The 23,311-nt window shown below is 43.2% G+C and overlaps 1 protein-coding gene across 1 annotated transcript in view; it reads right to left on the bottom strand.

The window, feature by feature from the left end:
* The window catches only part of LOC306835502 (neurexin-1a-like), a 285,076-nt gene that overhangs the window by 164,202 nt on the left and 97,563 nt on the right, over positions 1-23,311 (bottom strand). The window contains exons 9-11 of the mRNA XM_079362091.1: positions 22,410-22,571; positions 16,232-16,673; positions 8,308-8,691 (exon numbers count right to left, since the gene is read on the bottom strand). Of these exons, the coding sequence (XP_079218217.1) occupies positions 8,308-8,691; positions 16,232-16,673; positions 22,410-22,571 (988 nt within the window). The remainder of the gene's footprint in view (positions 1-8,307; positions 8,692-16,231; positions 16,674-22,409; positions 22,572-23,311) is intronic.

The raw sequence follows: 23,311 nt of genomic DNA, 5'->3' as shown, positions 1-23,311 counted from the left end.
TTTCACAGAAGTTACAAATAAGGTTGTGCTGTGCTAACAAGCCGAAGTGCTGGCAGACAGGCGTGCAGCTCTGCCTCTATTCTCCCTCAAGGAGAAAAAGCCTCTGCAGGAAGGAAGAACTGTCAGCTGCATGTCACAGGATTGTGATGTCCCACTGTATCAGGGCACCAGGTCCAATCCAATTCCAAAATGTACCCAGAAAACACCTGCCAAAGGCTTTTGGAGAATGTTTTCACGGCGCAGAGATATCATAAATAATTCAAAGCTGCTCATGTCTTCTTCACCGCAGCCCTCTTTGAGTATCTTAGTATACACAATCCAAGAAATAGACTCAGTGGCTATTAAATGTGTGAAAACAACCTGCCAGCTGAGTGGATTTCCTGAGACATTGCAAGTATTCCCCTCTCTTTGTGTGCAGAGAGGAACAGCTTCCCAGCCGCTGCTCTGTGACCAAACGGAGGCTTCATTACGGCGGCGATAGAGGACGCGTCAGTGTGTCCGAGCAGAGGGACGGAATCTGCAGCTTCAGCAGGAGCTGTCAGAAGCACGCGACAGCCAAGAAGGGGCAGCGAATTAGCTCTTTTCATCCCTTTGAGACTATTAAAGGAGAATTACCACTTAGTTTTGATGATTAACAAGTTAATCTTCCGTCTTTTGTCTTTGCCGTGTTATCAAAGTCTCTTAACAAGACCTATTATACGAAGCTTTGGAAAAAAACAGACATCAAAAGCTGTGATGTGAAGCTTAAACACGGACTGGGACGCTCATATTTTTACTTCTCTTTACTTATCCCCTGAAAATCTACTCACAGTGCTCACAGTCACACACGCTTACAGTCACCTTTTCCATGTTTTCCAACCTATTTTGTGCACACTTGTGTGCATCGCTTCAGGGCATGAGGCGACCAGTTCTCCCTCATTTGCGACTATATTGTGGTGCGTGATGACTAACATGCAGTGTGCTGTCAAAGGGCACGGCTAAAATGCTTTTTTTTTAATGCTAAAACACAGCCGTATTCCCCTTTGAGGGCATTTCACAATTACGCAACAGCATTCTGCGCCTCTTGGCTTTAGCTCCGGGCCAATGGCAAATGACTTTATGCTCTGAAAAGCAAAAGATGCTCAAAGAAACAGTTTTTCTGCAGTACTTCTAATTTAAATAATGCTATTAAGTATTCTATGCAAATTGTGTAGATGTTTTGCAATTGTGTTTTAGAGCACAATATTTATCATTAAAACCCTGGCAGTAACACAAACAGTAGTGCGATATTATGGATTTGTGCCTCCACAATTATTAGCTGCAGTGTGAGGACTGTTTGAAAGAACACAGTGACGATTTTAAGCTCTAATAATAACGCTGTGTTTATATGTCAGGCTCATTTTACATATTTATTTAAAATAGAGATCGTGCACATTCATGATTATAAACATGCCACATTTTAGTGACAGGCTAATAACCAGTTAGCTGACCTGCAAGTTGTTGGTACACGAGTGAAAATGTAGATAGAGCCTCACAAAGACACACACCAAAACAAAATGTGTCTCTGTGATTTTACTCAAAATACAGCCGGAAAAGGAGCGGCCATCAGAGTGCATACGGTGCTAAAGAGTCAGGAGGTATAATGCTAAGCTAAGGTGCTGGTGTTACTGCACATAGTTTGCATACACAAACAAGTGTATGCGATGCACTATTACACACTGTAAAGCATACACAAATGACTTTCTCTAATATTGCACCATGCATGCACAGATGCACGTATGTGCTGCAGTACAATCATCATCGCATTATCATCGCACATCTGACTTGTTCTTGGCTGTACCTTTGGAAGTTGCAAAGCTGGAGCGCTCCCTGACTGACAGATGTAGGCTGTTCCACATGTGGTGAACAGTGAGCATTAGACTCCATCGATCTGTTTATTCATCCTCTGCAATTATTTTAATTTATCACAGATGTGTGTGTCAGAACATCGCCCTGCTGCTGCTGTCCATGTGAAATAATGCGAGTGCTGTCAGTGTTGGAGTCAAGCACGTCATATCTCATTAGGGAATGCGTGCGTATTCTGCAACACACCTATTACACCATCTGGGAGGCTGCCTTGGCCTCCCTCTGCAAGACTAATATTTGGGCTAATTAGCAACTGGAGGAACAATGAAGGAGAAGACATTTGGGAAGCAAGGGGGTAAAATTGCTTTGTCTGCTTAATTAAAATCTCTCAAAATAGGGCGAATGGCTCTGTGGTTCTACACTGAAGCTCCACCTCCTGTTCCTTGCACTCGTTGTCGTCCTCCTCCTCCTCCGCCGCCGCCATATGCAGTAGCTGTATTTTGCCACCGGGTGGTACACCATGCATGGATAAGTGAAAGCTGGGGTAATTCTTTTGACAGCTCCTCGGCCTGCTGGTGCCTGCTCAATCCTACCAGCGCTGAGGCAATCTGGAGCCATCAAAACAGCTGGCAGCTTGCCAGGACCCGTCCTCCGTTCCACTGCGCCCACTCACTCTCTCGCCAATGCCAGTCTCATGTACAGAGTAGAGACAGGCAGGAAACAAGAGGGTTGGACTGAGGAGACGCCAGAAAACGCTTAAGTGTTAGGATGGAGGAGAGAGGCTGATGATCGCAGGGACCTTTGTAACACACAGCACTTCCTGTGATGTCGTTTCAAACGGCAGAGCTGTTTGTTTTCTGCTGATGTTTACACACCGGGTCAGAGTGGATTGAATCTTTTTGAATCCAAGAGCACTCTCCGCATAAGTAATTATCTTACTGAAGTGAGACAATCTGTATCCCATGCCCACTCCACCTCCCTCATCCACTATGCCCTAATTCCTGTCAACTCATTAGCTGGAATGGAAGGGCACATGTGGAGAATCAGAGCGCTGCAGAGCCAAGCCTAAGTGACACATTTATCAGACATGGACGGATCCAGTTTTCCCTTTTCTGTCTTTTCTGCAGGTTTTCCTCTGAAATATAATATTCAATCTGTTGTGCAGTAAAAACGACATTACTGAAATTACTAAGCAGGTCACGAGACATCCGTAACTGAATTAGCACCATTCGTAACAGACAACAAGTCCATGCTACTGTATTATTCTGCCTCCTTTAGAATCAGCGTCCAGCCTCATCAATTTGCATCACAGCCAGACAGATTCCACATCCCAGTTACAGGATAGTTAGCCAGCACCATTTTATGAGTGGACTGAGTCGGGCAGGGAGGAGAGGCACGAGCACATGTCGAGATGACACATGTGCCTGCGTGGGAGGTGCTACATTGCTACCATGGCTCATTTTTTCTGCCCCTTCGAGAGAACCTGTTCCTGCTGCCGCTCTCTGTGCGGATGCATCACACTGTGATAACAGTGTGACACGCATGGGCCCTTTTTTTTTTAATGACATTTGCCTTGATTATGCATTATGTTTAATCTTTGGCTCATTTGCTGCTCGAGCTCAGTCGAGATTTTCTATTGATAACTTTGGAAGTAGAGAAGCTTGCACGTTTAAGTTTAAGACATTTAAAGCAACGTGATCTTGGAATTTAATTCGGTGTGTTTTTGGCGCCCACCAAAGGTCTCTGCATTTTCCCGCTTGCCACTTGACACCCCGTTGACAAACAGATGGTGCAAAGTTGCCACGGTACAGATACCTGTGGCTACATATGAGAGGGTCATTCACTTTATGGTAGTTGAGACAGGTTTGTAAGCTAACGTGAAGATTGTCAAGGAAAGAGACAACTTTTTCTTCAGTTAGAAGGAATTGTGTGCAGACACGATACATCTGGTTTAGATGACTTTCTGCATCCTGTAAAGCTTCGAAACATGAGACTTCGATGACATGGATAAAGATACAGCCTAATTGCAAACTGTTCTCATTAACAGCTGCAGGGATGAATTCCTCTTAGCCTCAGCTGTTGTATCAAACAGTGCAGAGACGGGATAACTGGCTTCTTTTTAAATCTGAAGGCTGCTGTTAGAAATAGTGAGCAGCACTGTCCACGAGATGACCTCGGCATGCTGCCAACGTTACATAGTGCAGGCGGTCAGCCGCGGTGAGCACATGGGAGTGACAGCATTCTCCCTACTGGCAGTCTTTGTACCTTTAGATCGATCGTAAAGCTGCTAATTTAAAGGTGAAAGGTTTCATTTTGTTGCTCAAAAGGTAAATTGTAAACATGGCATAGGGCTAGATACATTTATTATATCGCAGCTTTAATAGCAGCAGTGAATAGTCTTTGATTAATTCATCTATACTAATTAAACATCGTCTATTATTGGAGCCTCAAACACTCTTTTCACTGCACACAAATCCTCCGGCTATAATAAACGTTAATGTTCCAAATCTCCAAAATTAACTATACATCCGACATATTTATTCACTCCGACTGATTGTGTAAATAAGCCTTCAATTTCAGCCAGATAATAATTGATACAGTGCAGACCATATTAGCAAGTGAAGGATTTGAAGGCTTCCCCGCACCGCCGGTTGTTGTTGTTGTTGTTTTAATCCGGCTATATTTCAAGCAAAAGGGGTCAAAGGGCAATCAGCAAGTAGCAAGCTCTTACTGAGCAGGGGAGAAAAGTGAGATAGTGATGAGCTTTGCTTTAGCTGCCACAGAAACAACCTTATGATCACTTCCAGGGGCGTGTCAAGACTTCATTGAGTCGGGTGGCCCCACTGGTGCACTGATTCATGCATTTAGCCATCCTGGAGGGTGATGTGCACACAAACACACTGACAGAAAGATTCATTAGTTACCCTTACTAACTTTACATATCATATCTACTTTACAACTCAAGAGAACAGCAACCAAAATATCTTCTGTGCATGATACGAGAAGCTCTATGTTCAAAGTTAGAATTGATTCAAAGTACTTAAAAAAAGTGCAAAATCCTGAACATTGGCTAACTAGCAAAAATGTCAAAAGAGTGTGAAACTGATAGGTAAAGAAATCTGGTAGCAGCTTGTTGAAAAAGAAACCCTTACATGTCAAATAAGTCTGACATGGTCAATAGCCAATCACAGTTACAGATTTTTGGGGTGGCTACTCAGATTTTAGGGGTTTATGCCACGTGCCTGATCACTTCTTAAAACAAAACAATGTTGATAAACCAGAGACAAGGCAACAAGGCACAGATACTTTTAGATTTATAATGTTGACAGTTCTTTACTTTTGTCCCCGACATTCATCACAAGAATGTTTTCATTTTATAAACAGCCTTCTAACTGTATAGATATAACATGAACATTATACTGAATACCGTAAATTCCGTACTATTGAGCGCACCTGGATATAAGCCGCACCGGCTAAAAATAAGTAAATAAATGTATTTGTACATATATAAGCCGCACTTGATTATAAGCCGCAGGTGTCCACGCTATAACAAGAGCTATTTACACAGACGTAAGCTACCGGTAACATCCGCAAATACTGTAGCGTCCGTACGGACGTTAAAGGACGACGAGAGCGTTCAAATAATAACTTAATAACCTGGTCACTGTCGGCCGTGACCACGCCGTTTACAGCGGAGAGCAACACATAACTTTCCGTAACAATCCAACTCTCTCCCCCAGCGTTCTCTCATACAGCCACTCAACACGTTCTCGCTGGTGCATTCACTGACTCTCCACATAATCGGAATTATGAACACATTATCAACTACTGACTTTACAACATGAACCGTTACAATACGAAGCCTAGCCGACGGTGTCTGTAACACGGCTGATGAAAAAGATGACCGTAATATATTTCACAAGAAAAAGTCCATCCATTCACTGCCTCAGAATGACTTCATTACTCACTTCCTCAGTCTCTGTTGTCGCTGTCAGTGTCATCTTAACGTGCAGCAGCTCTGTTAGCTTCTTTGACAGCCAGGTCGATCGCCTTTAACTTGAAAGCTACATCATATGTATTTCTCCGTGTGTTTTCCATGATGAGGGTGCGTGCATGAAGCGCAAAATGACTGATATTAAGATCCGACGTGACGAAGTCAAATGTTTTTGCGGCAGAAGCTCATTGTCCCCCATAAAAAATCCATGCATTAGCCGCACCGGAGTAGAAGCCGCAGTGCTCGAAGTGTGAGAAAAAAGTAGCGGCTTATAGTCCGGAATTTACGGTAATTATATTTATCTCGCTTCATGGCATGCCAACTTTCCGGCACCCCGCACCTATAGAAAAGAGGCTTTCTTGGCGTATCACTCGATGCATACTGCACAACAGATGTGACATAACGGAGTCAACATGAAAGAAGAAGAAGACAAAGCAGAGCAGAAAAACAGACACACACAATGAAGAGGCGTCGAGTTAATTTCATGTTTGTGAGTGACAGATTAAAATAAACCAGCCGTGATAGCTCATGATACTGAAGTAGATTCAGAGCAGCAGGATGTTCTGTAACCGATAGATTTACACAAAGGAGCAAAGTTCGCGTGCATTGTTTTCAGTGTAGTTGTCATTTTTATTTCATAAGTGAACTATTCTCTCAAACCTCACGTCACTTCGCTCTGCAGAAACAGCCAGTGGAAATATCTGACAGTGAGCGGCTTCCTCCTTTCATTCTGCGGGTACATTTCAGAGCCTGCACTGTTTTCATTTATTTGAAGAAGTTGGACATTTTGAACATATCCGGCAACATTGCACGTGAACACAAACACAACTTTTGAAATCTGAGAAAAATGAGAGCACTGGGGATCATTGCAGGCTTTTCACTATTAAATACAACAATCTCATCCTACTTCAAAAACCCGATGCTCCGGTCGATGAATCCACACTTATTGTGGACTCTCGATAGAAGATTCTGCTCTTTTTGTTTCGATATAAACTGTGTTGTTGGGTGAATGCATGGAGTTATAAAGGTTTACTTTCCCACATTCACTTCTGCTTTGTCTCTTCTGCCGAGAAGATGCAGATAAATATTCTGCACCCGCCCTGGTCATGAGCGAGTGGTTTGATGAGCCAAATGGTTAGCAGAAGACAGCCAATTTACAGACTGGTGTGCATGCTGGACGTGACCAGCAGCGTCTCGCAGTGGTGCATCAGTCACCTGCCAATCAACACGGTCTAACATCAGTCAATCAACAGCGTGCGTGCCCTGACTCATTCTGTCTGCCTCTCCCCGGCTGCCTGTCTCCACATGCAGACTTTCTTTGATGTTTTGTACGACTTTCGGTTTTCTATTTAAGAAAAGCTGTTGTTCAGCCATCAGCCTATTTAAAAAGACTCAAGACTGCAGGCTTCTCTGTGAAGATACTGTTCAGCCCAAACTATAAAAGAAGGCTCAGACAACAACAACTGGAGTGTAAATAATATAAATCGTTCTTTTCCTCATTTGCTTTGATGTAAATTATAATCATTATATGATTCCTTTGCTACCTGAAAAAAATGCAAAGCACTGTGGCGCTCGGTTAACATGTCACACAAACAGGTCCAGATTAGACATCGCAGACAGTATTCTCCATCAGCAGATTCTTCATATGAATGGAAGATGCGAGGTGAGGGAAGCGTACTAATTTCTGTTCTGCATGAAGTATCATCCAATCAGATTTTTAGCAAGCTAGCATGTTCAGAACAGACGCCTCAGACATGATTCATCGCAGAACTGTCTGCACTAAAGTGAAGCTAACAGTCCATTTGTCGACACTGTCTCTAATTTTGTGTGACCCAGAACAATCAATTCTTCCACTTTTTGTTTGCAAGAGCATCATTCAGTTGCCAAACTCAGATCATTACATTCCAGCGACTGTAGGCTACATGCGGCTGTCTTATTGGACATTCATTTGGCTGCGATTAAACGTTCTCCTGAGCTCAAGAAATATTCTCATCAGCCTCTTCTGGTGTGCATCAGAACCTTAAGCCACTTTCAAATGTGCACGCCTTAAAATGTCTGACTCCCGAATATCTTCCATAACTCGCTTGTTCACACATGAAGCTCACAGCGAGACATATTGGATATCAACCCTCGCTGTAGTTGGACACTATGTGAACAAAAGAACGGATAACAACATCATGTCAAACAGAAAACATTATCCAGCAGTTCATTATGTCCTCAGAGGTCACACTGGTCGTGTACATACAGTATATGTGTTCACTACATCAGCTCATGACTCTGTAAAGCCAGAGTGAAATAATGAACATGCAGCTTGTTATTTCTTCAGTCCATGTCCCATTAGGGACATCTTTGTTTGGATGACCTTCATGTCTTCTCCCAACAGCCCAATAAGTGTGTCCTTGTATCATTGCAAGGGAGAAGCTGATTGGTAGATAGACCAGAAAGAAATCAAACAGCAAAGTCAAAGTGAGACCATAACAGAGTCCTACCTCTTTCACACGAGCGTCCCAGGTATCCGGTCCCAGAGCAGTCGCACACGTAGCGGTTCCAGCCCTCTCTGCAGACCCCGTTGTTTTGGCACGGGTTGCTCAAACACTGCTTGGGCGGCTCCTTGGAGCAGGAGGGCTTGACCCCTGTAGCCTTCTGGATCTCAGCCAGGCGCCGGACATCCTTGCTCTGCCCGTCAATGAAGAGATCGCGGATGCAGCCCACGTAGCCGTAGTTGAGTAGTGCTGTCCACACCTCAGTGGGGAACACCAGCCCCATTTTGTTCTCAGGCAGACCCCCGAGGTAGAGGTTGTCATCCAAGTCCAGGATCTCGCTCTCTCCCGGGGCTGTGTAGGCAGTGCGCAGGGTGTTGATAGAGATGGTACCTAAGGAATAAGACACAGCGGGATGTGAGTGAGTATTTTTTTTCCCCCAACAACTACACTGTAAGGTTATCCACTGCAAGGAGAGGACACCCGTTGGTGTTGGATGCCAAAACACTCGATCTGCCCTGCAGTAACAAAACATGCAGAGAAGACCCATTTCAAGATGGTTTGATGAAGAAATTACCTTAATTAGTGTTATCCATCTGGACAGGGTCAGGATTTTCTTCATTTAGAATGACTGATGAGTGTTGATAGGAGACATTAATCACAGGACAGCTAGTCTATTAGTGGCCTAATCTGCGATCCCTGAGAGTATCCTCTCCATTTTCCATGGATTTCCCATAATAAATCTTCTTTATCTTTAAAGCAGTGGTTATAAAACAGAAAGGAGAGGAAAAGAAAAATCATCCCTCCCTATATCATTTCAACGAACAGACCAAATATAAAAAAAAGAAGAAAATCATAGCCATCTTTTAGAACTTGATTAACGGACTGCAGGCTGTTTTTTTCACCCTGTCGGCCCTTCTGTTTGCTTCTCCGACACATAAACCTGCACTGGGAGTTTGTGTGTTTCCCCGCCATGATTTATCGCTCTCATTCAGGTTTAATTCTCGATCTGGAGCACCGTAAACAACAGCGGACATGACTGGACTGTAAAGCATCAGAGAGGAAGGCCGTACTGTGGGGTTCAGACTGGGTGATTAATTTGTATATGGATCTGTTACTCTCAGTGCAGGAGCCACTGTGGATCTTTAATTAATGGTGGCTGCCTCCACTGCCCACAACCTCGTCCGGTAATCTATACACCCCGCTGCTGAGGATCGGCGCACGCCAGAGAGCCGAGGGAGAGTGGCAGAGAAAGAGTCGCCCCAAAGACGCCTCAAAAAATAAAATTGCCACACAGTCTTTATTTGCATTTTGAGTGGCAGATGCATACCATGGCAGATATAAAGGAGCTATTAGCTGATTTCCTCAGGCTTAATGGCAGAGTCCTAACTGCTCGCATGTGGAGGAAGAGCACAGCTTTTAACTTATTTTCCCAGGCAAATTGTTTATGTTGGGAAATAAGCCTGGAGCCACACATGAATTTTCAGCAGAGCTGCCTGGCATATTTTAGAGACACATTAAACATTAAATGGGGTCTTTCACGTTTCATTACAGCTCCGCTTAGCATGCATGAATATACATATCACGATTAATCATACGTGTGATAAATACCTGTAGGTCCTTTTTCCTAATTAAAGCAGAAACTCATTATGTTTTTCTTTGCTTTTCTGTCTGTTTTTTAAAAGAGAAAGATATATTCAAATCACTCCTCCAGCTAATAATAGTCTTGGGTGTGTTCTTTACAGCCAAGGTGAGTCAGCCTTCTCGCCAAAGTGCTTGAGAGAGACAGCTAAGGACCTGGTGCACAATGATTAACCTGGTCCCACTAACATGTTCCACTTCCTTTCCCGGGGTCTCGGCCCCAGGCATCTGTTCCAGCAACTTCCCCGCCGCCACCCACTGCCCCTGCTCCCTCCAGCCGCAGCTGCCGTGACTTCCAAGCTTTGCACACTTGGCAAGGGCCACACGTCACGCAGCCAGAACAGCTCCCTTCAGGTTACAGCTAACGAGCTCACTACATCAAACTCATTAGCGGGGAAAGTTTTCTTGAATATATAGCAGGTGCCCGGCTGGAGAAAGAGCATCAGCGTATAGAAGAACAGGCTGTACTGCACACATGTCAGATCTATTATAAGTGGCAGTATTATGATAAATATATGTGTGTGTGTGTGAACCTGCACATCGTGTTGAAGGAGTCCTGAAACTCTGAGAAACTTTAGTCTCTATTTTGGCTGGCGGCGTACACAAAGGGATTTATCTCATCTCTCTGCTGATCCTGTCCTTCACATGCTTGGGCCTCGTTCACCAACACCTGCCTGTGTTTCACTCTTATAGGTGTAATATGCAACTTCTGATCCTGTAGATGAAACTGCAGCCTCTTCGACCAACACATCACTCCCTCAGGCCCCTTTTTCATGCTCTACTCCTTTGTCTGAATTAGACCCTGTAGCAGCAGTGACAGGTATTAAATAACCCAAATAGTTGGGCCTCCAGCTAAAAGTCTATTGTGCCTTTGTAGGTCATATGGGGATGTATGCCGCACTACTGCCAGTTCCAGGCTCCTCACAGTACATTTAGGTTATACCACAGTTAAAAACAGCAAACAAGGACGAGGGTAAGCATGTAAGCTGTCGAAATTGAAGTTTGTGGCAGACAAGGAAGGGATGTCATCATCTTTCAAGCATCTGCTCAAAGTGCTCTACTCACTTGTCACAGTCCTGTAAGAAACGAGTAAACACAGTCAAGCTATGTTAAGTCACAAGGCACTATGCGATCCCGTGGGGACATGTGCCATCACTGGGCGAGGAGCATGAGCAGCATAACAGCACGTCGCAGGATGGCGGCCTATGTTTGGAACTGTACTCATCGCCAAAAGGGGAACAGGGACGTGTGTCTGTGAACACTGCTGAGCATAAAGGAGGAGGAGATGGATTCAGAACAAGATGGGAACACGGAGATAAAGATGTCTGGAAAGAAGATGAGGGAGGGGGTACACGATGACTGATAAGAAAGCAGATGAGAAAAATGCAGCAGCAAGGAATATGTTGAGAAGCAAGAACAGGGGAAGAGTTTTAGAAAGCTTGTCTCCGAGAGATTTCGTCGACATTTCACAAAACTGCCTCCTAATTATGTTGTAATGACGTCGTAATTGCTGCGTGCAAAATGGACACGGATGACGTTCTTTAAGGGTAAATTAAATCCTAGATTAATGTGGATAGATGGAGGAACCAAGGGGAAGGCTGGAGTGAACAGGTCAGGTGACCACAAAGCAGTTTGTTTTTGGGGAATGAATTGTGAATAAATGAAGCGAATGCACATACTTTATTCAAGGTTGGAGAGAGATTGCGGTTTTGGTTGGATTTTTGGAAGACGTCTAACGCCTTTTGTCGAGCTGACTGTATAAACCAGCCTATTAAAATGTGAATACTGCTGATTGCACAACTGGCTAGTGTATTGTATGCAGCGTCCAGACTCAGCACCCACCACTCAGCAAATGCAGGTTTAAAAAAAAAAAAAAAAGGGAAGTCGGGCGCTAATGGAGAGAGTCTGGAGTCATCAGTACAAAACATACTTCAGGTTGTATCTCGTCTGTGCATCGCTTGTGTGTGACTTGCAATAGTTCCACTGAGCCTCGTGGCTCCACCTCGACTCGGTCAACCCTCCTTATTAACGCAAACCAGCTTTGCCAAACAATCTGTTCACTTGGTTGCAGCGCTGCACCTGAGCTTGATTCCTTTGCACCATCACTCAGCTCTACTCGCGCTTCCTGGAGTAGTACCACAGCTCCTCAGGGGAATACAGTTGCTGCCGGTCTGGCTAATGGAGCTACGACAGTAAATCATTAAATTCATTCATGAATTGCATCATTTCTTATTGGTTTACTGTATTTTGTAATCTTATTCTTGCTCATAAAGAAAGCTGCTATTTAATCCGCTGACTGGAAACGTCAGTTTAATCCACTTCCTCTGAAACAAAGTGGATCAGGTATCGAAAATAGAAATGTAAACGTAAAGTACAACAATTAAGTGAAAGTATTAAGTTACCTTCATTGTTTTTAATGACATTGTAATAGGTCTTGTGGCCGGTTGGTTGCAAACATTGTTTGTCTTCACGCCTTCTCTGCCTGCCTGTTTGCTTGTCTCTCAGTCCTGTCTGCTCTTATTGGTGAAGCTGGGAGGGTCGTCAGCTGATCATCATTCTCTCTCCTGCTGCAAACACTTTGTCATTTGTTTGGCAGAAAACAAAGAACTTAGCATTCAAACTTTGCTTGTATAGAGCCAACTTTTCACCCTGATTACCTATTTTGGCAGAGCCCACGTTTTTCTGACACGTTCTCAATCACTACTTTTGCAAGCGGCCAAGTAGGTTTATGTCATTTCTTCCCTAACAATAAATGCATTACGACTCTCCTTAAACACATTTATATTCACGCACATCAGTTTTGAGTAAAAAGTTAATTTCTAATGAAGACAAACGTGATCACTTCTTCCACTCGCTCTTCTTTCTGACTGCTGGACCTGTAAGTGGTGCTCCATCATCAAACCTCTGTAGGCAGGGGTCCAAATGACAGCTCAGATCTCGCTCACACTTTCTGCATCAGCAGCCCGGCTCAACTTGGCATGATGTCCCCTAACCCCACTCTCACATCCCCAAAACATGTCAGACAGGGGATTACTACAATCCAGTTAGGGTGATACGGCCAAATCTCTCTATGTGATTGGATTCTCTGGAGAGGGGGAAGCTTGTGAGTGGGCTGTTGGGATGAAGGGGTGTGCTGCCTCTATGTTTGTGTGTGTGTGCACGATGTGTCTGTTTGTGTGTGTGTGAGTGAGTGTAGTAATGGATTGCGTGCACTGGCCGGAAGTGGGAGCTACAACAGAGAAATGTCTGTGTAATGTGTCTAGTGACCCTAGGCCCAGAAGCTCCCACTTAAAAGCGGAGTGTCTCTGAGCGTCTCTAATGCATTGAGGTTAGAAGATGCTGTCTGAGAGCCAGAGTCCATTTACAGGGTTGCTTCCTGCAGGAAGAGCCAGCCGATCTAAAAGGCCATGGGTTTATTATCTGCCATTGTCACGGCTGCAGGAAGTGTTTCGCATGGAGGACCCGACTGGAGATAATTATGTCTGGCTGTTGTGTTGCACTTGTGTTTTGAGTAATGTGCTTGATGGTGTGTATTAATAAAACATCTGACACACACAGGAAAAGGCGAGCGAACCATATGTCGTGGCTCGTATACTATCAGGGTGACTGCTGGATTTTTTTGTTTTTTTAATGTACCTTAAGTCGATCAAATACTAAATGTGTATAAGTGCCAGCTCGAGCCAGGCCAGCATTATGCTGAGGGGCCTCTACTACTTTTCTGAGCTACATGTGGGCTATAATGGATTGATCAATGTATGGATGGTTGCTTCTTTCAGGCTCTTATAAAGGTAAATGATTAGCTACACTATGGCTCAGCAGTCAGTTCTATTCAATCCTGTCTCTAAATGAACTCAGCTTTTGGTTCTATACAGTCCTAAGGTGGGGTAGCGGCTCAGCTCGGTTGGTTCAGAGCAGACGCTCAATGTACAGAGGCTGCAGTCCTTGCTGCCCTGGTTACAGGTTCGACTCCCCGTCCTGATGCTATTTGGACTCCCTCTCAACCCAAACACTCCCAACATTATCTTTATAAAGTCTAAAACTAGAAATAGCTAAACTAATAACGTTTTTTTTAAGACGAACTAACACTGAAATAGCTGCCAAATGACATTAACACTAGTTTCCCGTGGTAAGAAATATAAATCACACTAGTCCCATCTAGTACGAAAGAAATGTCAAAATTTGAATGCTCCTTTTTGAGGTGCCACGCACACATCATTACTCTGTGCAAACAATGGTGCTTTGTTCAACTCGAGAAAGTCTGGTGATGCAAGATTTTAGATTTAGGACCATTGCATACTTGCAGAATTTAATTGCCTTAAATGGGGAGCAAAGACAAAGCAAGCTCTGGTAAATTGTGCAAATGCTTTGCATCTTTAAAAAAAAAAAAAAAAACGGGGTTTGAGAGTCTGAGTCATTGAAGCTTTTTTCTTACTCTCCTCTCCGGGGAACACATCACATGGGCGAGACCTTTTTATGTCCCATTGTAAGTGTTGATGCCGTAGACTTCAGGAAAAGAAAAGTTATTCTGAAATGTCATTAGTGCAGAGCTCAGCACAGAACTGTGCAGCTACTGTCTCAGTCCAGGGAGAGACCACCTCCTGTTTCCATGGAAACTTAGGCAGGGTAGACAGGGAAAGGAGCAAGAAGAATGAGCTCGAACAACAAAAAAGATGTTTGATAGCTTGTGTGTGTGTGTGTGTGTGTGTGTGTTTGTCTGTCTGCATGTGCATGTAAGTATGTAGGGATTGATGATAGGATGTTTATAAACCATAAATTAACTTTAAACTATTTCATAAAACTGCATCCTGCATAGTTTTATCTACAAAATATTAATGCCATAGATTCAGGTTGAGCCTCTTAGAACTGTATATTACTATATATGAATGCATCCTGAAACCTTACTCACAATATTGCACCTTAACTAATTCAATTGGACAAAAGAAGACACCTGAGCGCTGCAGTTCAACATGGAATAAATTAAACAAAACATGAACGGGCTCTATAGCTATTTTCACCACATGTGCATAGTTCAATTTGCACCACACCACAGTATTGCTCTGGGGGTAATGAAACAGTTAATCTAATTTCCACCTCTTGAGATGGAGTGGAAAACATGGTCAAGAGGTATATCTAATTTGCAGCATGACATTGTGAGGCCTTGGCTCCCAGCACACACTAACAAATTGCTGCTTAGATAAGCAAATCAACAGGGACCAGAGTCGAGCAACCCCAGGCTTAGAGGACACGACGGGAGAGGGGGCAGAGTCATTTTGTGGCAAAGATAGGTCTTGTATCATTTACACTTAACTCATGACACATAGATGACAGTGAAATGAAGTTAGGCACTGAAAGCATTGTTTGCATTACATATCTGAAACTGCTAACAGGCATGGCTGCAGACATTTTACTTTTCCTTGGTGATGTCTGGATGTGTTATTTTGCAGAAAAGTAACTCTGTAACCCTGCAGTATTATATATTTTTAACAAGTCAATAACTTATCTAGATGTTGCACAGCAGAGCTTACACTGCAGGTGTCTGCAGGATCCTGCAATATATTTCAGGGTTTGTGATAGCCAAGCCCATCTATGTCATTGTTTATACAAGCATGCAAACACTTTTTGTGTCCGCTTTTTTTTACAAAACCCCCAAAAAGACCTACTAAACCCTTTTGATAAACCTAAACCCTTGGATCACTTTGAATACCACTGATTTGGTTGCAAAGTCTGTATTTGTGTGTTGGATGAGCGATTCAGTGGAGGACAGGGGCAACGACCTAACCTCCAGGCTGAGAACGACTGAGAACAGCACTATGCACCAGCAGAGGACGGGGGCAGAACGAGGGTGTGAAGGAAGCTCCAGATTTGTCCTTGCGGTTGGCAGTAACATCAATCAAAGGTCTTTGAATGGGTTTATTTCAGTATTATTTATCGAGATATCCACAGAGATTTCTCGGAGGAAAACCAGCATTTTTATCCCGACATGATGAGATAAAGAAGTGGGGATCTCGAGGACACAATTTCAACTATTATTACATGAAAAGGGAGTAAAATCAAAATGTACGGTCTTTGTGAATCTGTTTGTCATTTGCCCCATATTTCACTGTGGCATGGGTTGACAAACCAGTGGAGATATTTTGCCTTTGCTGGGGCTCGGTCTGTTTGCATGTACTTTAAAAGACGTTGCAATAGGTTAGACTCTCTGGGGCACTATGGAGGTAAAAGCGAGAGCAGAGACCTTCTGTTACTCACTCTCAGTCTAAAGATAGTAAACAGTAATGGACTTAAATGTTACCTGATCTGCCATCCCGCTGGAAGTCCACATGGTACCACTCTCCATCATTGACCTTCTTATTGACTGCCCTGGTCTTTGTGGTTCCTGAGCCCATATCAAGCAGCAGGTAAAGATGGCCATCCAGCATCTCAATGGCAAAGAAGTCCACCTTGAGCGTCTGGGGACTCTTAGAGTCCTTGGGCTGCTGCTTGGGCTTTCCATGGCTGAAGAGGAGGAGGCCATTAGGCTCTGTGGTGCGGAAGTCAAAGGAGATGGAGCCTGTCTTCTTGGCGTTCCACTTGTTGAGGACAATAAAAGACTCGGGTGTCTCGAATGTGATGGGATCCAGAGTTGCCACATTCTCACACTTGAAAGCCACGGTGCCGTGGACCTTCATCTTGGGATCGCCCAGTTTGGCCAGCCTGGACAGCTCAAGTCTCACATCATTGTTTTTGTACACAACCTGTATTGAAAGAAAAGAGAGAGAGGCATTTAAACAGGCGTTCGTGAAGGAAACTGACTTTTTGTGCTGTTAGAAAAACAACAGTCGTCTAGTCATTCTTATGTTGCAGCCTGTTTTAGTTTACGAGATATCTAAAACATTCTTTGGTGTCTCAAGATAGCCATCATGAGGTTCTGCTTTCATAAGACACCAAACTTTACACCAACGTAAACCCAGAGATACCACCGTTACCAACCTGTCAAAAAAACACAAAGTTGAGTTACAGGTTGGGGATGATGGACGTGCCAAACAACTAGCTAGTGAAAAATGTGCGTTTACATACTTGGACTAAGATAATCTATTAGCTATAATTTTCATCATGTTTTACCCAACCTTAATAATGTTCTTTATTTTTGTCTTGATCAACCAATCCAAACTTTTAATTCCATGTTTGTAAGGAAGAAAAAAAGATTATTCTTTGCGCTTCAGTGAGACAGTCAAAACACACCGTTAGTGTCCTTAATGAGACGCTACAGAATACCATTCATTGAATTATGGTTGTCATCTCTGTTATTTCAATGATCAACAGTAAGAATAAACACTGAGGCTTTTCCGTCGGGATTTTAACCAAAAGCTGCCACAGTCAAAGGAGAGAGTGATTTAGACCTTGTGCAGGAGTTAGCCTGCAGTTTTCATAATAAAAAAAACACAAAATGAAAAGCCACTGCGACAACGACCATCGCCTCTGTACATGGGATGCGGGTCATACCTGCTAGGATATCAGTACTCCCCAGGACTTGTATTTTTGTTGGGTACCAGTAAAACCCTAGACTGCTTAAGCTGCCAAAAGGCCGTGACAAACCACAAGATGAGAAAGCGTTTGAAAGTACAAATGCTTCCTAAATGAGCGAGCTGGATATGGAAACATTCATCGTCACTGTGACATTTCTTCCCCTCAGGACTGTGTATCATAACACGGTTTGCTTGGGTTCAACTATTGGTCATCACGCAGTACCTATGCGTGAGAAACTGTGTCAGCACAGCACCAAATGTCACCCACATCATTCTGCTTCTTTTTTTTTTTCTCTTTTGCTCCCCGTTTGAAGCCTTCATAACACACACAGGGTTTCCTCTGGCTGAAGTGTTCGGAAAGGTCAGCTGCTCTGACATCCATTTTGACTTGTAGCTTTGGTGTCAGCTTAAAGGAGAGGCAGCAGCAATTTGGGAAGTAACGTAGATAATGGTTGGAGAAAACGGCTATTTCAAGAAGCATCTCCTGGGATTGTTTGTGGAAAGTGGGCTGGAAAGAGACGAATCTGAGCTGCAGCTTGGATTGCAGGTGTGGAGAAAAATGCTGATTGAGCTCCCTGTTGCAGGCTGTGATTAAAATAAAAGCGAGCGCGTGATGGATAAGTCTCTTAAGGAAATTAAAAACCAGTACATGAATCTACACAATCAAGAATTGCTTTACCACTGAAAACTGGCTTCCTTCTTAAAAAAAAATCAAGACAGAGAGAAACGAATGAGTGCGAGAAAATTCAACAGAATATACAAAAATGTACTTCCACTGTTGATTACGGTTAAGACAAACTGATTGCCTTTACATTGCACAAAGAAGTAGGACACTTGCAGGAGTTGAGTGCCTGTCAAAGGCCGCAGCTAACCGGGCCCTTGGCTCCACTTTTTGTTATTCTTCCTGAAACTCTAACATCAGCTCCAGTTTATATTCTGAGACGCAGCACACCAGACAAGGTTTGGCATCCGAGCACTGTTCTTAATGAAGTACATTAGTGCTGTGACCTTTGCGATGCCAGCAGCTAGCCCATTACCATAGACTGATTCTTTATGTCATTAAAGCACCAATTAACCACGGACCAGAATTATTATCCGATGCCTCAGTGCAAGCATCATCCGTCCAATCTGCCAGGACCATTTTTTTTTGTCTCCATTTTTTTGAGTGTGCTACTCACCTTTAATATCATGCTTCAATCTTATATGCACTGATTAGCCATAACATTATGACCTCCTATAGGATATATATGTAATGTAATTCAATGCAATAGTTGTAATATCTCATAACATGATGATAATCTATCATATCTTGAATTTCCCTCGGGATCAATAAAGTATCTGTCTGTCTGTCGATCGGTCTGTCGTCTGCAGAACAGTAGAGGAGGAAGTACAGAAGGAAGAGGGTCGTTGTTGTTAGCAGGATCAGCCGGCAAGTGAACATGGTCGCCTCTTCTCCTCTTCTGCTTTTTTTGCAGAGATTTTCAAACCAACTGCTGCCACCTGCTGTATCAGACTGTGTTCATATGAGTGTCCTTGGGTAACAGAATGATGTTACTAATTTTGAACGCAGACCAGCCGGAAGAAGAGGGTCCGAGGAAGTAATCGAGCTCGAGCTTGTGCCTAATGTGAAAACGCCCCGAAAGGAGAGCAGAGTAGAGAACTTCCAAATTTAACATTATTTATATTTTAAGTATTTTAATGTCTTAGTTTTGCATCTTTCTTGTGAATCTTTTGTCAATATTATTCTTTATATCTAATGTTCTCTGTCATTTTTAAAGGTTTGTTGGAGTGATGGATGATTTATTTATTGTTTGTTTTTTTCTGTCTATCTGGATGATTTAGACGTCTGAAGTGTGTGTCAGGGCTGATTGGTCTTAATGCAGTGTGACAGGCACCGACTGCCTTTGAAAGAAACACTCTAAATATTGGTCATATTCATATCTCTCAAGACTTACAAGTAGCTACAATGAGCATTAAAGGGGGCGTTGCATGTCACACTGCGTAATTGGCAACAGCCTTGTAAAAAAAGACAACCCGCACCTCGTTATTATCCAATCTCAGTAATGACAGAGCATCTCGTGTAAGTGCAGCTGTGATAGCAAGAATTACTCTGTCTATCTCATTTCCATAAAAGATGCTAATTAACTTTTGGGTGAATGTTAAAAGTTCATCATTGAGACGTCAGTGTGGTCACGATGCGACCAAATTACTCTATCACAAAAACATGTACACAGCAGAAACACTTTACCACGAAGCTGTCAACAGCATGCCAGGCAAGAGCGATGGAGAAGCAACGACCCCCAGGGGGCACGAGCACAGTCAATGATCTCACCCTCACCACTCCTGCACTACTAATTGGTTGAGTAAAGTTATCAAGTGACAAATGGCGCCATCCAGGTTCATTCGTGTGTATTTACATAACACAAGCGTTGTAATGGTTAATCCATAATTGCTTTACTGGGATAATTCAAACGAGTTACAGCTGTGGAAAACACGTGCCGTGTTCTGTTTTTTATTGTCATGCTACGCGCTCACCTGAAAAGCAGGACACCTCTGATGGGATTTCATTTGCATGGAGAGTTATGTTTATCACTGAGTCACATCTACTGTGTCTATCTGTTCAGGTAGGTGAGGCTCAGCATGGCAGGCTGAGTTTTCTGATTAAGCTTCGTGACAGTTTGTATCCGACTGCAGTTTAAAGTTAACTTTAAAGAAAACAGGACACACAGATAACAGATTGTTTTATATCTAAAACAAACAAAATGTGGGACAGTGCGTTCTAAACGTTTGGTAGTAACAGTGTCTGCGTGCTGAACTTCAGTAACGTTGACATTAGTGGCATCAGATACAGCTTATTAACCCTTATCAGGACGCAAAAGGGCGCCTCTCGGAGGGAAAGGAGCTTCGGTCTGAGCCACATCTATACTGCACTAGTGGTGCTGCACTAATTCGTCATCAAGCTCGGGCTGTGACAACTGAGCTATTACTGCACCACCCTTTGTTTTGTCATCAGAACCAACAGGCGGGCGTGGCGACTCAGAATGGGATCTGCACATTAATGTTGCTGCGGGGTAAAAAAAACAAAAAAAAAAACACACGAGGGAGCACGCCATCAGTCAGGCGCTACAGCACATATGTTCAACCAGCGCTCACATGATATCACTGCATACATGGAAGATGACCTGTGACAGGGGCTTCTGTATAATTCAGCAGGCTGGATGAGAGGATGCAAAGAGCTCGTCAATGTGCCATAAAAGAAAGCAACGGACCCGAGCAGAGTGAATGAAACTAAATATGGATTTTACTGTTAGAGGGCTTAATTTTTTGGGAGGGGTATTGACATCTGCATTGTGTGATGAAACTAAATGTCTCGAGGGGGGAACGTTAAAGAAGAGGAATATCATATCGCTAAGAAACTATCACAGCAATACAGAAGAATTGTTGGTGTTTGAGAAATTCAATATGATCTTTAAGAGAAGCTGCTGCAGTCACAAATGGTCTTGGGCTGAAAGAATTGGATGAAAAAGCATATATAGTGCAGCAACTCTCTTCCCTTTGTTTGCCATCTGCAGCACCTCAGCAGCATGTAGTTAACTAAGAATCCCTTTTTAACTACTGGACCTGCAACAAGATGTACACAGCGTGCTGCCATGTGGTCCACGCCAGACTAGCTCATTAAACGGAAAAAAGCTTCAACTTCTCCGAGAGGTTCACTGAGGAAGACAGGGTGCGCTTTGGGTGAAAGACAAAATGTAGGACACGGGAAACACAGGAGAAAGTACAAAACTAAAAAGAGAGAGAGAGAGAGAGAGAGAGAGAGAGAGAGAGAGAGAGAGAGAGAGAGAGAGAGAGAGAGAGAGATTCTCTGAGGTAAAAAAAAAAAAGACAATATTCTCAAGACTGTGTTGTTTTTCAGTTGCTATGACAACGGAGCAGAGTTTATTAGCTGCAACTTAAAATACCTTGAGAAAAACAGAGATCTAATCTCAATGAAGATACATTAAAAACACAGAATGACTTCAATAAGGTGCAAAAATTATGACTGCTGCCTTTTCATCATCTTGAAGTTACATTTGGATATCAAACCACAAAGACTGGGGACCGTTCATTTTCATTGATATTAATGTCAATGACTTTATTTTGGGCTTTTGCTTTCATCTAGATGGAATCAATAGTTATTGATAGAGTCGGCACTTGTGAGAGAGGGAAAGCAATGACGTGTGGGAGAGGAGCCGCAGGCTACCCGCGAGGAGGACCGAAGCCTCCATATATGGGGCGTGGCCTAACTGTTGGGAGATGTACACGGCTCAGACAACAATACAGCTCGAGCTTCTTGTAGACAATCCTGACTCAGAGTCGTTTACATAAGATATATCCGATTTCCGCTGTATTTAAAATGTTGCACATTCTTCCTCAAACTGAACCGAGTTATGATCTCCATCCATACCTGCCACCACTACTTACAATTTAACACACAACCATCATAAGTTATTACCAATGTTCTATATTAGTCGAGTACCACGTATTCCCCGGTGGAATAATGGTTGAGGTGGTAACTGTGAGAGTTTTCTGACTGCTCATGAAAATTCAACTGCCTGATCTCAGGATCACAGCTCCTCTTTGAAGTGCACCTGACAGAGCCGTGTGAAGCCTGTGATAAATTCCACTCTAAGACTGAGTTCTTCATGCCTCATACTGCGCTACACACCAGACCCCTCGACGCCGGTGTGTGTGTGTGTGTGAAGCATTATGAGTACAGTGAAGTGGCGGTGGTGGAAAAGTAAAGTATTTGTGAGAGGTTTTTTTTGTGTGTGTGAGTAAAAACAGCAGCAACAAACTAAAGCAAAGTGTAAAGGATGAGACAGGGTCAGTGTGTGGGTGGAAGGGCCTGTTGTGGCGTCCTAAGGTGAAACCAGTCATATTCGGTCCACCCACCAGTCAGTGTGCACACAGAGTGGTGTTTACCTCCTTGAGGCATCCCATGAAGTTGTTGCTAACCGGAGATCCAGGCAGGTCAGCCGTGCTAGGACTTCCTCCAACATAGAAAAAGTCATCCGAGCCTAACATGGTGTAGTCTTCTTGTGTATATCCTGTAGTGGTCAGAATCCCATCCACGGATATTGTTACCTAGACAACAAAGCACAAGGAAAGAACACGCTATACTCAGACAGCCTATACAACGCAACGCTATTGCCTTTCCTTCTTGTTGTCTATGAAAAACTTCCCTATATGTATTTTCTGAAACCCATTTTCATGTCTGTTTTTATTGACTTTTTTCTTGTTTTTTTCTCGTTATTATTTTGACCAGTTTGGTTAGTTGGAAGACTGCAAGCCTTCAAAAGAATGCTAATCTGGTTAGAGAGTTAGTAATCTGCCCGTACTACAGTGTTAGTATTGCACCTACTGCAAAATAATTTAGCAGACACAAAAATGGCGTTAGTAGAACGTTAACTCGGTTAGTTTAACTGTTATACAGTCGTTCATATTAGTACGTCCAGCAGTTCTAGAAAAGAAATCAAATCGTGCTACTGGGTTAGATTGGGAGCACATGCTCTTAAAAACACAATCACCAGTTAGTAACACAGTAGACAATGACTGAGGGTATTGGACAAAAATAGCATGCATGCATTTGTTCTTTTTGTTCAAAGCACACAAAAAGAAAATGTTCCCAAAGGTTGAATTGGGTTGTTAAAATTGTCAATACTTTGTAATTCTGAAACATTGTCAGATGCATGCAAAAGGTCATGGACACTGAGAAACCACCAAAAAAAAAGAAAGCAGCAGAGAAGCACCACTGACAAACACAGCTCGACTGTCACAACCATGTTGACAAATGGGCAGTGTGACATTTGCAACACATAGTCAAA

Source organism: Symphodus melops (genome assembly GCF_947650265.1).
Source record: "Symphodus melops genome assembly, chromosome: 15".
NCBI classification, from domain to species: domain Eukaryota; kingdom Metazoa; phylum Chordata; class Actinopteri; order Labriformes; family Labridae; genus Symphodus; species Symphodus melops.
The sequence above is the reverse complement of the archived record's forward strand: the minus strand, read 5'-3'. Positions and strand labels throughout refer to the sequence as shown.